This window comes from Galeopterus variegatus, unplaced genomic scaffold (genome assembly GCF_000696425.1).
Source record: "Galeopterus variegatus unplaced genomic scaffold, G_variegatus-3.0.2 Scaffold2733, whole genome shotgun sequence".
NCBI lineage: Eukaryota > Metazoa > Chordata > Mammalia > Dermoptera > Cynocephalidae > Galeopterus > Galeopterus variegatus.
This window is the reverse complement of record NW_007728844.1, coordinates 56125-74562: the sequence shown is the minus strand read 5'-3', so window position 1 is coordinate 74562 and position 18438 is coordinate 56125. Positions and strand designations below refer to the sequence as shown.

The following is an 18438-nucleotide window of genomic DNA, read 5'->3' as shown; positions in this document are numbered from 1 at the left end:
GATGCACCTACCAGCCAGGGATTGCTGGCAAACACCAAGAGCTAAGAATGAGGCATGGATGGCCCCAGAGCTTACAGAAGGAACCAAACTTGTTGACACCTTGATTTCAGACTTTTGGCCTTATGAACTATGAGAGAAAAAATTTATATTGTTTTAAGCCACCAAGTTTGAGGTAATTTGTTATGGCAGCCCTACGAAACTATTAAGCTGTCTTTCGTAGACAAATCTTGGAAGTGGCATTCTGTCACTTTTGCCATATTCTGTTGGTTAGAAGCAAGTCACCAGGTCCAGCCCAAGGCTGTGAATAATAGAGGACAAGGATCACTGGGAGCCACTTTAGAAACTAACACAATATGCCATAATCTGAATATAATGCCACAATTTATCCATTCTGCTACTGAGGACATTTAGATTTCTTCTTTTTCACTATGACAAAATTCTGGAGTGACTGTTCTTGAAAATGTCTTTTTCATTTGCAAGTTTCTCTAGGATCTTTAAAATCGCTAAATTGAGGCATGTAGTGGATTGAACTATGTCTGCCCAAAACTCATTGAAGCTTGAATTGTGTCCTGCAAGTTTTATGTATTAGAATCTTGGCCCCACTGTGACTATTAAGAGGGTGGGAAATCCTATTATGGTAATTGAAAGGTGGGGCCTTGAAGAGGTGATTAGATTGCAGGACCATGCAGTAGTGAATGGATTAATAATGGGAGTCAGGGGCGTGGTTCTGAGGGCTTTAAAACAAGAGAGTCTCTCTGCTTCCACCATCTTGCAATGTGAGACCTCTGGGTCACTGTCGCCACCACCAGATGGACTTTGGACTTCCCAGCCTCAGAAACTTTAAGCAATAAATTTTGTTTTCTTTATTAATCATCCAGTTTCAAGTATATTGTTATAAGCAACAGAAATGGACTAATACAAGGCACTTTAGTAGATATTTCCAAATTGCTCTCCAAAGTGGATGTACCAATCTTGCATTCTTACCATTGATGTTTGGAAGTTGACACTTCCTCATACCCTCATCAATACTTGGTATGGTCAGATTTTAAAACTTGTTTCAATTTGGAGTGTAACATCCTTATTTTTGCCCTTATTGATTTGCAGGCATCTTTTATATATTTTGGATATGAACACTTAGTTCTAGTTAGGTCATCTACAAATCTGTGGCATGTGTTTTAGCTTGATTTACAACTTTTGTCATATAGAATTTCTAACTTCTTAAGATACTTTTTTGCTTTCTAAAGCTTTTGACACCATTTTAAGAATATTTTCCACATTCTAATGTCAAAATGGTATTTTTTTCACTTTAGCTCTTTAATTAGAATTGATTTTGTGTATGTTGAGCTGATATTTGTACTTATGTCTGCCACTGTCTTTTCTAACTCATGCTTTTTCGTTTTCCATTTATCTCATTGGTTGTAATTGGTCACATTTTATTTCTTCTCTATGCTTTCCTTTTAGTGATTTTAAGTTCCATATTCTTTCAGTCCTTTGACAATTTCCCTGAACTTTTTATGTTGGATGTCTGAAACAAATGTTTTATGTCCTCCTGAACATTTAGCTTACCTAGTTTTATATACCCCCACCCTCCATATACTCAGCTGGTTTTGTGCCAATGTTTACCCATCTCTTTGTTCACCAGTGCTTTCTGCAACCTCCTTCTTCTTACTGGATTCATTTTACAGAAGTACAGCTTTCAGTAATTCTTTACACAGGGATCCATTTGTAATGAACTGTCTGCATCTCTGAAATTATCCTTTTTTTTTTTTGACATTCACTCTTGAAAGATAGCGTAGGTATGTAATTCCGGGTTGACGATTTCCTTCAGTATTTTGAAAATGTGATCCCTTTGTCTTCTGGTTGTTGCAGATGAAAAGTCTGATGACAGTGTAACTCTAGTTCCTTTGTAAATAATGTCTTTTCTTACTGCTTTTAAGTTTTTCTCTTTGTGCTCAGTGTTCTACAGTTTCACTGTGTTGTGTGGATTTGGTTTATTTATCCTTCTTGGGATTCAACGTACACTTTAAATCTGAGGATTTGTGTCTGTCAAATCCTAAAGGACTCTCTGACTCTGGTTAGTGCCTCTCCCATTTATTCTCCCTTGAGGATTTCCTATTAGACACACTTTGAAGCACTTCATTCTACCCTCACATTTTAACCTTTGTTTCGTATTTTCCATTTTTCTGTGTGCTGCTAAGTGAGTCCCTTAATTGTCTTCTTTACTAATTGTCTCTTTAGTGATGTTTGGTCTTCTGTTAAACCTATACACTGAGGTTTTCTTGTTTGTTTCAATGTCTAGAATGTTTATTTGGTTCTTTTTTTTTTTTTCCCTTTTTGTCTTTTTTCCGTGTCCGGCAACGGATTGCAACCCTCAGTGTTGCACCCGTACCGGACCGGGACTGGCAACGGGATCACACCCCTCCGTGTTGCCCCCGCACCTCGCTCAGCCAGTGAGCGGGAACCGGTCTGTATGTGGGATCCGAACCCTCGGCGGGAGCGCCACCGTGCTCCCAAGCGGCGCACTGTAGCAGTGCGCCACCGGGCCGGCCCTATTTGGTTCTTTTTTTTTGTTTCCCTTTTTGTCTTTTTTCCGTGTCCGGCAACGGATTGCAACCCTCAGTGTTGCACCCGTACCGGACCGGGACTGGCAACGGGATCACACCCCTCCGTGTTGCCCCCGCACCTCGCTCAGCCAGTGAGCGGGAACCGGTCTGTATGTGGGATCCGAACCCTCGGCGGGAGCGCCACCGTGCTCCCAAGCGGCGCACTGTAGCAGTGCGCCACCGGGCCGGCCCTATTTGGTTCTTTTTTTTTGTTTCCCTTTTTGTCTTTTTTCCGTGTCCGGCAACGGATTGCAACCCTCAGTGTTGCACCCGTACCGGACCGGGACTGGCAACGGGATCACACCCCTCCGTGTTGCCCCCGCACCTCGCTCAGCCAGTGAGCGGGAACCGGTCTGTATGTGGGATCCGAACCCTCGGCGGGAGCGCCACCGTGCTCCCAAGCGGCGCACTGTAGCAGTGCGCCACCGGGCCGGCCCTTACCTTAGTTTCTATTGCTTCTTCCATCTCTTGAAACACGTTAATAAGCATACTATCTCAAAGTCTTTTTCAGGTTACTCAGTTATTACTAGCTCTTGGTGGTGACAATGCCATATACTGCATGCACTGCTGTCTCTACCTCATCATGGCTGAGTTCCTTGTGTGGTTTGTTGTCTTTTCTTTGTTGGCACCTGGAGGAGGGGTGAGAGCCTTCTTCCCAGCTCATGCCACAGTTACCACTGTAGGTCAAATGTCTTCACATGGAAAAAGAGGTCATTGTTTCCTTAGACGAAGTGACCCCTGAAGGCTTGCCCTGTCAGCCCTCCAGACTGTCCTGACACCTCTGCATGGGTACCAGGTACCCAGGACCCATCCTGGAGAGCCCCTGTCAGCTCTCCAGCATGCCTGATATATCCGAGTGGGTACCAGAAGGTGAATGAGCATTCTGAGAATTTTTCAACATATACATTTGGTGCTGTGTGGCCTAGAAAAAGTCATTTAACTACTAATCTTTTCTGTAAAATAAAGGCATTTTTAGAAAGAGGAAAAGATTTAATATCATAAGTATTATAAACAAAACTTCAAAGAAAAGGCAATACATGATTTCTTAAAAACAGATAGTTTAATTTCATTTTTATCTGGGAAAAAACCCAAATACAAGTTTAAAATGAAATGACAAACACTTTGACATGTCACCAAGTGTCTTTTTTTTTATGGTATTATGCTTATTCAAAATGTGAAGATACAGAACTTTTATAAACTTCTGGAATCAAAGTTTCCCACTGCAGATGAAAACAGGTTGGTTATAAAATGTCAGTTCATTAAATATTCCGTTTTTGCTCTTTGTTTTCATAGGGAGTATTTTATAGAAACAGTAGAAAATAAGGCAAGCTTTTGGAAATTCAATTATAACATTTTAGGAAAAAGCGTTAAGTCCTAATTTTTCTTTGCAAACCAAGAAGAGTATTATTTTACCTTGGGGAGTCACCTGCAAAGCTCATCAGATGACTAGAGCTGTCTCAGAGCCCTGGGTTCTATACAGCAGAAGCAGCCTCCTCTGAAGGCTAGAATAAGACCTATCAGTAAAACAGCTTTTTCCAATTAGCATCAATCAGAAAAGAGTATAACATACACAAATATTTCTATAGTGTAGTAAAAAATGTCATTTTATAATATTTTTAATTTGTATTATGAAGATAAGTCTGTACACCAAGTAATGTATATTTAATGAATATGAATCATGTAAAATTTGGTCATGGCATTTGAAGTTGGCTTTGGCTTTGAAGTATTTTTAAATTCATAGAAAATATTGAAGTTTTAATAAAATAAATAAGACATTTTAATAATTGATAATAATCAACTTCAAAGTTTTATTTTTCATTTGCTACTCAATTTTAAAAGAGAAGTCACTCTCAGTAGTGTTCCAAAGTGAGTGATTGCACCTTCTGTGATGTGAAAAAGTTGCTAAAGATCCGATTGCCATTAGCTGTCCTTAAGTGCTGAAAATAATTGAAAGAAATTGTTTGCAATAAGACATTCTCTACCACTGGCGGGAAATCCACCAACACCCTCCACAGGGGCACTCCAGACCTTGCATTTTAACAGAAAGCTGGTGTCAACCATAGTTCTCATGTGCCTTTCCGAAGAGCCCCTGCAGCAGGCCCAAGCTACAGTGGCTAAGTCTCACTTTATAGCAATGGCATCAGATGATGGCTTCAGAAGGTTACAGATGTCCCCGTGTGCTTTCACAGGCTCTACAGACCAGGGAGCGGTTCTGCCTAAGGAACTCTGGCTGCGCTCAGGAATTCCAAATGACCAGAGGCACAAAGCCTCAGGGTCCAGGCAGTGTCTTGCCCTCTTCAGGAGGTGGTCGGAGGCTCCGCAGCTTCATATCGTCCAGTCCTTTCCAGTATTTAAAGTTGTTGTCAAGATGCTGCATTAAATCAGGCAGGTCTACAAAGACTGGAGAAAAAGATGGGAATGGGATATCCTTTCAGAGCCTTGGTTCACAGGTTTAGGCTTTTAATTTAGACGGAGTAGGTATTTGCATAATGCCAGACACACACAGGCAGGCAGACCCAGCAGCTTGAGTGAACCGAGGTTTACTGAAGTTCAGTCTTGCACTCAGTGCCAGCACCTTCTCTGTGACCACTTGCTGAACTAAGAACTTCGGTAAGTTACACAGAAGGTAGCTAACCTGCTTAATTTCCACTTACCCAGAGCCTATGCACCTGGGATGTCAGGGCTCTTTTGTGCTCTCCCCACTTCCCACAGCCACGTCTCACGCATGCCGTGTCCTCCTGCCTGCACCACCGCCCAGGCGCACCGCAGGAGGAGTGTGGGGCCTGCTCTGGGTCCCAGAAGCCGGGAGTGGCAGAGCCTGCAGTTTGCCCTCAGAGCCCCGGCTCTTCCTACTGTTCGTCTCAGTCTTTTGCCTCAAAAGACAAAAGGCCCCCCATCTGGTCGCCTCAGAGCACCCTCTGCCCTCCTGGAGACATGGGCTTGTACCTTCCTGACTACATCTGAATTTGAGTCCCTGGGTCTGGACATTTATTTACCATTCCCCAACGTGCAGCCCTTAGGACACAAGGTGCCCAGAGAGTATTAGTGGGGTCCTCTTCTCTCATAACCTTTTATTCGACAGGCTCCTTTGACTCCACCTGAAGGTTAAAGGGGAGTGACATGCATCAGAGGGCAACCAGCCTGCCCTCTGGCCTGGTGCAGAGTGAGGCCTGGGAGAAGCCGGGAGAGGAGACGGCAAAGGGCTCACACAGAAAAACTGGGTTTTGGAGTCAACACTACTGGTTTTGAATCCTAGCCTCTCTACTACCAGCTGTGTGACCCCAAGTTCAATTTCCTCATCTATTAAATAGGCATAAAGATGCCTATACCTGGGGGAAGGGGTATAAATGAACAAAACCCACCCAGCCCTCAAGGGCCCTTGGTGATGGTTCATTTCTTCTTACTCCCTCTTGAAAGCCTCAGCCCCCAAACACACTGTACAGTCAAATGCACTACCTGACCGTACCCTGTAATTTAAAGAAGATGCTGTAAGATTTCTTACCATCCCAAGCATCGAACATGTCTGTGATGAAGTAGTCAATGAAAGAGATTTGGGATCTGGGGATGCTGCAGGTATTTCTGTCAAAAACTGGCATCACCACAGGTAAATCCTGCTGCTTCTCTTCATCAGTCTGCAAAGCAGAAAATGCTGTGATCATGAGACGCCAGAAGCTGGCTCCACTCCACCCAGGAACAGCCCCTACACCAGAGAGCCTCTCCTGGCAGCGGAGGTGGCTTGTGGCGAGAAGCCACTTGTAAGGCACTAGCCAACCAAACCAGACCTGCTACCAAGTACCGAGTTGTTCTTAGAGTGGGGGCTGTTCCACGCCAGGGGGGGCCTGAGGACGACCCAGCCCACATTTTCAACTTCTGGAAGCCTTCTTGCTGAAGCCCCTCAGGGAAGATTCCAAACAGTATCTGCAGTTAGCCATCTCTGCTGCTCCTGTCCCAGTCCTGCCGTCCTCCCATCCAGCAAATGCTTGAAGTGCCTCATACCGGGGCTATAGCACTGAGAGGGAAACACGGCCTCCTTTCACAGAGAAGGGCCTAATGGCTGCTTCTCATCTGTGGCTGGGTTATTTTATTTGAAAAGGATCTGAACACCTGTGAGAAGCAAAAGACCAAAACAAAACACAACACAACACTCTGAGCTGAGTTTTTGTATACTTTTAGTCAAACTCCTCCAGAACATCTTCAGAATTCCAGAAAGGCTTGCAAAAAAACTAAAAACATAAGACCCTGGGGAAAAGGCAAATTGATCCTGAAAGACACGGGGAGGCTTCTTGTTCGTTCTTTGAGGTCTTGCTAAGGTCTCTTTGCCCAGGTGTCCTGGAGAAAAGGCTGAGGTGAGGCCCACACGTGGCAGTGAGGCAGAGGGGCTTCCTGGAGTGAGACGGGAACTTGGAAGTGCATTATTCAAGAGGGGCTGAGGGTGTGCGACTAGAAGCATTGGAAACCCCTCCAAGAGCCAGGGAGCCTGTGGTGGGGGCTATGGTCAGGCAGTGGGGCAGGATGAAGACAGGTGAGTGCAGGATCATGTACAGTGGGTGTGGGTTGGGGGTGAGCAGCTCACAAAGCAATTCGGGCCTTTTAGATGGGAGCCTTGTAGCTGTGTGGGGCCGATGAGAGATGGAAGCTGCTGCGCTGGAGAGCTGAGGCCTGGCTGGATGGGGTGGGGCCATCCCTCTGGGGTGCCCTCTGGCTATGGAAGTCAGGGCTGACCTCAGGGGCACTTTGGGAGAGCCTGACAAGAGAAAACCTACTTTGGGGGCCAGAAGTCTGTCCATCCAACCCCAACCCTTGGAAATGTTCCCCAGAGCAAATCAGGGGCCCCTCTGGCACTGTTGTTGACAACTGGCCAGGCCCTCCTCTGAGGCTGCAAGGTGTGGGAAAGAAGATGACAGGAAGGGTAGCTGTGTACACAGAAGAAAGGCAACGGAGTTAATGACTCCAGGAAGCCAGAGCAGGGGCAGGAGCCGGTTCTGTAGGGAGCACATTAGCAGTAGAGACACTCTGGGATGAGAGAACTTTCCCACCTGGCATGGCCCTCTCTGGAGGCTGTCAGTGGGAGCATGTGAAAGTTCTTTCTTGGCAAAGAGCTGTGGCCACAGGGATGCCCATGTGGAGCAAGGCCAAGGCCAGAAGGTGTGCAGTGGGCTCTGCTATCCGCCAGAAGCCTGGCTCCCTGATGGGGTGAGTTCTGTTGGCCGTCTGGGGATGTGGAAGTGCTGTTCTGAGTGTAGAGGACAAATCTTGTGAGTGGCCAGTGTTGGGACAAGAATTTGGTGTTCAGGAAAACCACGAGAAAACCTACTCAGGGCTGGGAGCCTCAGAAACATTCCTCGGGGGCAGAGCAAGGACCCCTCTGGCACTTGCTGACAACCAGCCAGGCCTTCCTCCTCTGTTCCCTTCTGCACCTATCCTACTGCCTTGAGCTGAGGCCTGGCAACTGCAGGCATGGCTTCAGGGGCTTGGACTGGTCCGGCTGGAGCTGCTCCTGAGACCAGCTGGCAGTTCTGGCCATGCTGCCCTGTGCAGAAGTGTATCTGAGGCCCACACCACTGGAAGAACAGGGTCCCCCGGTTAAAGGCAGATGACCTTCCCTGGCAGTGATGACTCACTCCAGCTTTCTGTGTGGGATCTCCACTTGAGGAAAGCAGGGAAAACCTCTGGCAATTTTCCTGTGATGGGACTGTACGCAGCACAGTGCTGCAGAGGTGCACTTATGCTAGGTAAGTGTTGATGGCATTGGGACAGGTACCAAGAAAGAGGCCTGTGCTCCCTGTTTTTGGGTGGACAGTGTTAGACTGTGGGGCTGCTCCAGGGCACATTGACAGGCAAGAAACAGACCCCAGGAGGTACAGAAGGTGGGATCACGTGCGTAGGTCAGAGGAGGAGCGGGAGTGCTGGCTGGGCCTAAGCCTCTGCTGGCTGGTGAAACCCCTGCTGTGGGCCACAGGCTGGCAGCCTCTTTCCTTTCTCCCAGTGCTGTCTCAGAAAACACAGGGTCAGCTCTAAATGAGTCTATGTCATGGCATGTATGGGAAAGGGTAGAGGACACAGGGAGAGCCTCAGGTTCACAGCCCATTGGTCTGTCCAGCTCAGAGAGCAGTGCCCCTGGGTGGGTGCTCTCTCGATCTTCCCTCCCTGGCCATACTGGATACTAAACCAGCTCTCTGTGGGCAGCCATAGCAGAGGCTAGTCACTCATGGATCTGGAAGCTTTTCTGTCTGTGCTACTCTCAGGGCCTTCCCTCCCCATCCACACAGAACAGCTGGCTTGTGGATGGTCAGTGATATTCCTCCTGCTTAGATTTCTTCTCTTCGGACCAGTGTGACAAGGGCATGGAACCTCCAGGGCCCTGATTATCTCCTGGAGACCACTGTTTGCCACTGCGATTGGCTGTGACGCATGCCCTCGTCTAGGGTACTGGTGAGAGCTCCATGCCTATAGATACTTCCCCAGAGGGCAAGGTCTCCAAGTTTCACATTTCACCACTGTGACCACAAGGACAACAGGACAGACTGCAACACCTTGTAGGAAGCCAGATGTGTGGTACCGAAACCCCACAACCCCCATTCAGCTGAGCAGCCCCAGTCAAAGAGAAACCAGAGACACCACTGCAACTCACGTTAGGGCCCTAGCACTCTGCGTATGCAAGCTACTCAAGCGAGCAGGGTTGTGAGGAGAGGACTTTCAAACCTAACCCCACTCAATACAGGAAGCAACTGTATTTTAATGACTTTAAAATTAAAGCCTTGGCATTAATTTTCACCATGTGATACCATATGCTGCATGGGACTCTGTATGAGCCCCCACCAAGAAGGCTTCACCAGATGTGTTCCCTGGACTGTGGACTTCCCAGTTTTCAAAACTGCAAGAAATAAATTTCATTTCTTTTAAAATAAAATCTGAGCATTGGACTGATGTCAGAAAAATGGTGGACTAAGACATTCTGAGACCTTGTTCCCCTATGGGAACACCAAAAAAAAGAGAGACTGACTAAAATAACCTTACAGGAACCCTAGAAAGCAGTCAGAGATTTATAGCAACCAAGTAAATGCCCATTCAAGAAACAGCCACATGCAAAATGACATGAAATTTTATGGTATTTTTACTCAACCTTGCCCTACCACCTCCGCACTGTGATGCGGTCCTGGTCTGGAGGAAGCAGCAGCCCGGTTCCCAGCTGCCTCCCTGGCCCTGGACGGAGGAGAGCAGGCCTTTTTTGCAACATTCTTACCTATGTGCGGAACATGTTTCTGTTTTGCCTAACTTACCTCTCAGGTGGGAAAGCGATGGCTACTGCTTGGGAAAGCTGCAGGGGATAACAGACATGCAGATGGCTGGGGCAAGAGATGATGGGCAGAGACATACAATACATCACCTAAGGTCCCAAGGAGAAGCTGGGATGAGATGCTTTGGGAAATTAAGACATTAAAAAACAGCCATGGATTTAGGGGACTTGAGATGGGCGCATGCAGGCCCAGGTAAGACATGCTCAGAAAAGACCCGAGAAGACCTTAAGCTTTCACATTGCACTAATATCAAGGCTCACAGTCAGTCCACAAAGACTGGGAGAGGTGGCTGTTTTTTCAAATTCCCAATTTTCAACTAAAATTAGAAAACTAAAAAATGAACAAAATGAGAATATCAAAGTAATAAAAATTATAAAAAGAAACCAAACAAATTCGGAAGCTGAAAAATACAAAAAATGAATTGAAAACTTCACTAGGAGGGCTGGCCAGATAGCAAAGTTGGTTAGAGCATGGCCTTGTTAATACCAGGGTCAAGAGTTTGGTTCCCCATACTGGCCACCTATAAAAAACAAAAACAAAAACAAAAACAAAACACAGAGGGAGAAGCACAGAAGACAAATCACCTAATGGCTCATTTGGGCCCCTGGACACGGCCAGGTCTGAAGTCAGCAGCGGATGTGCTAATGGTATAAGCAGATGTATTCCCCCTCCCCCATCCTTAAAAAAAAAAAACAAAAAAACTTCACTAGTGAGGTTCAACATCAGGTTTGAGCAGACAGAAGAAAGAATCGGCAACCTTGAAGATAAGACAGTTGAAATGATCAATTCTGAGGAGAAGAATGAAAAACAGTGAACAGAACCTAAGGGACATAAGGAACACCATCAAGCCGACCAATACATGCATTATGAGTCCAGGAAAAAGAAGAGAGAGAAAGGGGCAGAGATTATTTGAAGAAATAAGGGACAAAAACTGCCATACTTTGAGGAAAGACATAAACCTAGAAATCCAAAAATCTAAACAAACTCCAAGTAGGAGAAACCTAAGAGAACCACACTGACACACGTTATAACCAAACGGTCGCAAAACAGAAAGAGAATCTTGAGAGCATCAAGAGAAAAGTGACTCATCACATACAAGATAATTAACAAAATTGTCAGCTGATTTCTCAGCACCAGAAGGCAGTGGGATAATACAGTTGACCCTTGCACAACATGGAGGGTTAGGGGTACTGACTCCCCATGCAGTTGAAAATCCATGTATAACTTTTGACTTCCCTAAAATTTATCTACTAATAGCCTACTGTTGACTGGAAGCCTTACTGATAATGCTGATCAACACATTTTGTATGTTATTTGTATTATACACTGTAGTCTCACAATAAAGAAAGCTAGAGAAAAGAAAATGTTATTAAGAAAACCATAAGAGAAAACTATGAGAGCACTTTTTACTGTGATACATACAAAATTTACTGGAGAGACAAACTGCTCACATGGAGATGATTAGCATCACACAGCATTTAAGCAGATACCCACAACACTGGAGCTCACCTCAACAGCAACAGGAGGTGGCTACAAAAGTACTACAGTAGTACAGTATGTACTACAGTTAATTTTATGCAGTTATGATTTAATACCGCATCTTTATGTTTGTCTACATTTCTTTCAACTGTGTACAGCAACACGTAAGGTCTGTAAGAATTTGTGTGTCTAAGTTTTGACAAATTTTAACTTTTTACAATAGATTTGTATATATTTTATGGTAGTAAATAATAGACAATAGACTAAGTATCTACATATACTATATGCATTCATGACATACCTAACTTTTTCTTAATTTTTTGATATTTCTAAGCTACACAGTTCACCTGCAAGATTTTTCAAATTGTTGCAAATCTCCAAAAAATATTCCAATTTATTTATTGAAAAAAATCTGTGTATAAGTGGACTCACACAGCTCAAACCCATGTTGTTCAATGGTCAACTGTATACATAAAGTGCTAAAAGAAAAAATTATCAACTGAAAATTCTACATCTGGCAAACTGTCCTTTAAAAAAGATGATGAGGGGCCGGCCCGGTGGCGCACTGGATAGTGCGCCGCTTGGGAAGCGCGGCGGCGCTCCCGCCCGAGGTTTCGGATCCCACATACAGACCGGTTCCCGCTCACTGGCTGAGCGAGGCGTGGGAGCAGCACTGAGGGTTGCGATCCCGTTGCCGGTCCCCGGTCCGGTACAGGGGCAACACTGAGGGTTGCGATCCGTTGCCGGACACGGAAAAAGACAAAAGACAAAAAAAAAATAAAATAAAATAAAATAAAAAAAAATAAAAAAATAAAAAAGATGATGAAATTAAGACATTCCTAGAAAAATGTAAGTTGAGGGAGTTCATAACCATTAGACATGGCCTACAATAAATGTTGAAGGGAATCCTTTCAGTTAAAATAAAAGGAAGCTAGACAGTAATTTGAAGTCATATGAAGATACAAAAATCTCTGGTAAAGGTAAATACATGGGCAATATAAAAAAACAGCATTATTGTAATTTTCGCTTGTAACTCCACTTTTAATTTTCTGCAGGATTTAAAAGAAAAATGCATAAAAATAATTATAAATCTGTGTTAATGGATACAAAATATACAAAGATGTTATCTGTAACATCGATAACAAAGTGGAATGGGAAGACAGCTGTTTATTAGCAGTTTGCATATGCAATTAATGTTAAGTTGGTATCAATTTAAAATAGTTATAACTAGAATGTTACATGTAATTGCTATGGTAAACACATAAAAGTATCTGTCATTACCAAAAATCAAATAAGCACAAAAGAAGGCAGTAATGGAGGAAATGAGAGATAAAAAAGCTATGACATAGGGCCAACCCCATGGCTCACTCGGGAGAGTGCGGAGCTGGGAGCACAGCGGTGCTCCTGCCGCGGGTTCAGATCCTATATAGGGATGGCTGGTGCGCTCACTGGCTGAGCGCGGTGCGATGACACCAAGCCAAGGGTTGCGATCCCCTTACCGGTCACACAAAAAAAAGCTATGACATAAACAAAACAAACAACAAAATGGCAAAAATAAGTCCTTTCCTATTGGCAGTTATTTTAAATGTAAATGGATTAAACTTCTCAATCAAAAGGTAGACTGGCAGAAGGAATAAAAACACATGATCCAACTACATTCTGTCTACATGAGACTCACCTTAGATTTCAGGACACACACAGGCTGAAGGTGAAAGGATGAAAAAAGATACTCCATGAAGAAAAAGAGTTGGGATGGCTATACCAATATAAGACAAAATAGATCTTATGTCAAAAACATTTATAAAAGACAAGATTATTTATTAATAAAAGGGTCAATTCATCAGGAAGATATAACAACTATAAGCATATATGCACCAAATATCAGAGTTCCATAATATATGAAGCAAACATAGATAGAACTGGGAGAAACAGACACTTCTACAATAAGCTGGAGACTTCAATACCATACTTTCAGTAAAGAATAATACATACAGATGATAAATGAGGAAATAGAGGATATAAACAATGCTATACACCAATTGGATCTAACAGACATATACAGAACGTCCACCAAACAACAGCAGAATATACTTTTTTTTCTCAAGTGCAAATGAAACATTCTCCAGGGTAGAACATATGATAGGCCACAAAACAAGCCTTAATATATTTAAAAAGATCATACAAAGTACAACTAGAACTCAATAACAGATGGAAAAGTGGAAAATTCACAAGTATGTGGAAATTAAACATCACACTCTTATGCAACCAATGGGTCAAAGAAGAAATCACAAGGGAATGAGAAAATCTCTTGAGACAAATGAAAATGAAAATATAACATACCAAAAGTTATGAGATGCAGCAAAAGCAGTGATGAGAAAAATTTATAGCTGTAAATGTCTACATGAAGAAAAATTTCAAATCAATAACCTAACTTTATACTTTAAAGGAAGCAGAAAAGGAACAAACAAAACCCGAGCTAGCAGAAGGAAAGAAATAATAAAGAGCAGAGATAAATAAAATAGAGAATAGAAAAACAAATGGAGAAAATCAACAAAACCAAAAATTAATTCTTTATCTTTTTTTTTTTTTTTAAAGATGACCGGTAAGGGGCTCTTAACCCTTGGCTTGGTGTTGTCAGCACCACGCTCAGCCAGTGAGCGAACCGGCCATCCCTATATGGGATCCGAACCCGGGGCCTTGGTGTTATCAGCACCGCAGTGAGCCACAGGCCGGCCCAAAAATTAATTCTTTAAAAGATCAATAAAACTGATAAATCTTTAGCTAAAAAAGATTAACAAAAAAAGAGAAAAGACTCAGAATACTAAAATCAGAATGAAAGAGGGGACATTACTCCAGATTTTACAGAAATAAAAAGGACTATCAAAGACTACTATGAACAACTGTATGCCAACATAATGGGTAACCTAGATAAAATGGATAAATTCCTAGAAACATGCAACCTATCAGGACTGAGCCATGAAGAAATAGAGAATCTGAATAGCCCTATGACTAGTAAGGAAATTGAATCAGTAATCAAAAACCTCAACAAAAAAAATGGCCATGACCAGATGGCTTCACTGGTGAATTCTACCAGATCTTTAAAGAAGAATTAGCACAATCCTTTCCAAAATCCTCCAAAAGAAAGAGGAGGGAATACTTCCTAACTCCTTCTATGAGGTCAGCATTACCCTAATAACAAAGCCAGGCAAAGATGGTATAAGAAAACTACAGACCAATATCCCTTGTGAATACTGATGCAAAAATCCTCAACAAAATACTAGCAAATCAAATTCAGCAGCATATTAAAAGTATTAACACCATAACCATGGGGAATTTATTCTTGGAATGTAAGAATAGTGCAACATGTGAATATCAGTGTAAAAAAAAACCAATCAATGTAATACAGCACATTAAGGGAATAAAGGGGAAAAACCACATGATCTAAAATGGTAAATATTGTTAAGTAAATTTTGCTACCAAAAAAAAAGGGAAAAGAAATTGCTAAACTGCTTCCCAAAGTGGTTATAGCATTTTACACACCTATCACTGATATGCAAATTCCAGTTGCTCTACATCTCCACCAACATTTGGTGTTGTCAGTCTTTTTAATTTTTAGCCATTCTGCTAGGTGTGTAGTGGTATTTCAGTGTGGTTTTAATTTGAATTTCCCTGATGGCTGATGATGTTCAGTACATTTTCATGTGCTTATTAGCCAGCCATTCATAATATCTTCTTTTCCGAAGTATCTGTTAAAATATTTGACCATTTTAAATTGAGCAGTTTATCTTTTTATTGTTGCATTGTAGTTCTTTACATATTCTGAATACAATCCTTTATGTACAATCAGATATGATTTGTAACTATTTTCTTTCTATGTGGCCTCATTATTCATTTTCTTAGCTGTGTTTGGATGAGCATTTATTTTCTAATTTTGAGAAAGTCTAACTTATTATATTTTCTTTTTATGGTTGCTGCTTTCTGTACCTAAGAAATCTCTATCCACTTCCAAGCCAGTGGTATGTTTTTCTCTAAAAGCTTTTGTATTTAGGTTTAAGATCCATTGTGAATTGTGAACTGATATTTCTCTATGGTATTACACAGGAGGAGGTATGGTTCTTTTTTTTGCATATGGATATTCTATTATTCGAATACCACTTGCTGAAAAAAATTTTATTTTCCCCACTGACTGTACAAATGTGGTCTGTTTGTGGGATTTCTATTCTGTTCCATAGATGTATTTGTTATCTTTATGCCAGCACCACACTGTCTTGATTATTATATGTTTTGAAGCCAAACAGTACAAGTATTCCAACTTTTTCCCCCCACCTTTTTGTTTTTCAAGTTTGCTTTGCTTATTCAAGGTCCTTCACATTTCCAAATGCAATTTAGAATCAGTTTGTCAATTTCCACACACAAAAAAAAATCTGGGATTTTGATTGGAATTACGTTGAATTGATACATCAATTCAGGAAGAACTGAATCTTAACAACATTTGAGCCCTCCAATATGTAAACATTACCATAAACTTAACCATTTATTCAGGTGTTCTTTAATTTCTCAGCAATGTTTTATGGTTTTCATTGTAAAGGTCTGGCCCTCTTTTATTAAATTTATTTCTAAGTAATTCTTGTTTTTTATTGCTATTATAAATGGGATTGTGTTTTTAGTTTCATTTTCCAATTGTTGCTAGGATGTAAAGTACAACTTTGTATATTGAGCTTGTGTCCTATGACCTTGCTAGGTCAAATCCACTTATTAGTTTTAGTAATTGTTTCCAACATTCCTTAGAATTTTCTACATTAAAAAATCATGATTTGCAAACAGAAACAAATATATGTCTTACTTTCTGTTCTTTATACCTCTTTTTCTCCCTTGCCTGTCCCAATGGCTAGGACTGCCAACACAATGTTGAACAGAAGGGATAAGAATGGCTACCCTCACATTGTTTCCAGTCTTAAGAAGAATGTATTCAGTATTACACCATTAAATATGTTAGCTGTATGTTTTTGCAGATGCCCTTTTAAAAATAATTCCCTCCTATTTCTAGTTTGGTAGCAGTTTTATGATGAATGGATGTTAAATTTTGTCAAACACTTCTGCACTTACAGAAATAATCTTACGGTTTTTCTCCTTTATTCAATTAGTATGGCGAATAACTGATTTTTTTCTGTTATTAAACTAACTTTGCAATCATGCTGTTTTCTGCCTTGAGACCTTTGGAAGCCTAACAAATTTCTATTTACCTTTCATGTTACAACTTAAATGTCAATTGTCAAGGATGCTCCAGTGTAGCTCAGATCCCCAGCTCTCAAAGTAGCCTGTATATTTCTTTCAAAGCATGTATACACTAATATCTATCTGCTCCATTAGTCAATCAGGTCCATAAGAGCGGGAATGACATCTCCAATGACCAGTACAGCGTCAGACACAAAGATAAGGGTGGAAATAAACAGAGTTTTGAGACTTCCGGTCAAGATGGCGGAATAGACGGTCCCTAGTGTCACTCTCTCCCACAAATCAACCGATTTAAACTATAAAAACATAACATCAAGTGCATACAGAACGGGGAGACGTCCAGCGGGGGAGGCAGAAGCTCCGCAGAGACCACATGCCCTGCGGGGCTGCCATTGCAGGATCCGGCAAGTAGGCTTCACCGCAGGCACCCAGCTCCATTCCCAGCCTGGCCCAGTGCGCACGGAGCAGGGAGATGTCCGGCAGGGGAGGCGGGAACTCCACGGGGACCACACTGCTGCCACGCGATCCAGCAGCCCGGCCCAATGTGTACGGAGCACAGAGACGTCCAGCAGGGGAGATAGAAGCTCCGTAGAGTCCACACACCCTGTGGGGGGGCCGCCGCTGCGTGATCCAGCAGCAGGTAGGCTTCACCGCCACCACCCAGCTCCAACCCTAGCCCGGCCTAGCGCACACGGAGCAGGGAGACATCCAACAGGGGAAGGAGAAGCTCCACAGAGACCACATGCTCCGCGGTGCCTCCGCGCATCCCAGCAGCTTGGCCCAGAGTGCACGGAACAGGGAGAAGTCCAGCACGGGAGGTGGAAGCTCAGCAGAGACCACACACCCTGCGGTGCCGCCCTGTGATCCAGCAGCCTGGCTGAGTCCAAGCTGACCAGAGAGGTGGCTCCCCGGAGAGGCCCAAGACCTGAGGCAACCACAGCAACATCTTAGTCAGTCAATAGTGTCAAACCTGTGGACTGTGAAACCCCCTGCCACAATGAATAAACATCAAAGAAGATACCAGAAATATGAAAAATCAAGAAAGTACACCACCAAAGGATAATAACACTCAAGCTCTAGATCCTATAGAACAAGAAGCCCTTGAAATGACTGACAAGGAATTTCGAGTGATAATTCTAAGGAAACGGAATGAGATACGAGAAAACTCAGCTAGACATCATGATGAAACGAGGAAAAGTATACAGGACCTGAAAGAAGAAATTTACAAGGAAATCAATGCCCTAAAAAAAAAATATAGCAGAACTTGCCGAACTGAAAAAGTTATTCAGTGAAATAAAAAACACAACGAAGAGTATAACCAGCAGGCTTGCAGAAGTTGAAGAGAGAACCTCTGAACTTGAAGATGGGCTGTTTGAAATAAGACAAGCAGACAAAAAATAAAAAGAAAAGAAAAAAGAATCAAAGGCATTGAAGAAAATCTGAGAGAGATATCAGACAACCTTAAGCGCTCAAATATCCGAGTCATGGGTATTCCAGAAGGGGAGGAAAAAGGAGATTGCATTGAAAACATATTCAACAAAATAGTGGCAGAAAACTTCCCAGGTATAGGAAAAGTCATAGATCTTCAGATCCAGGATGCTCAATGATCTCCGAACGTATTCAACCCAAAAAGGTCTTCTCCAAGACATGTTATAGTCAAATTGGTAAAACTCAAAGACAAAGGGAGAATCTTAAAAGCTGCAAACGAGAAGCGTCAAATCACCTATAAGGGAGCCCCAATCAGACTAACATCAGACTTTTCATCACAAACCCTAAAAGCCAGAAAGGAATGGGATGATATATTCAAAATACTAAAAGCCAGA

At 42.7% G+C, this 18438-nt stretch overlaps 1 protein-coding gene across 1 annotated transcript in view; it reads right to left on the bottom strand.

Moving 5' to 3' along the window:
* Positions 1–3641: 3641 nt before the first annotated feature.
* PDE8A (phosphodiesterase 8A) overlaps positions 3642–18438 on the bottom strand; it is a 56610-nt gene continuing 41813 nt past the window's right edge. Inside the window, exons 15-16 of the mRNA XM_008582834.1 lie at positions 6106–6235; positions 3642–5003 (exon numbers count right to left, since the gene is read on the bottom strand). Of these exons, the coding sequence (XP_008581056.1) occupies positions 4873–5003; positions 6106–6235 (261 nt within the window). The 3' untranslated portion in view covers positions 3642–4872. The remainder of the gene's footprint in view (positions 5004–6105; positions 6236–18438) is intronic.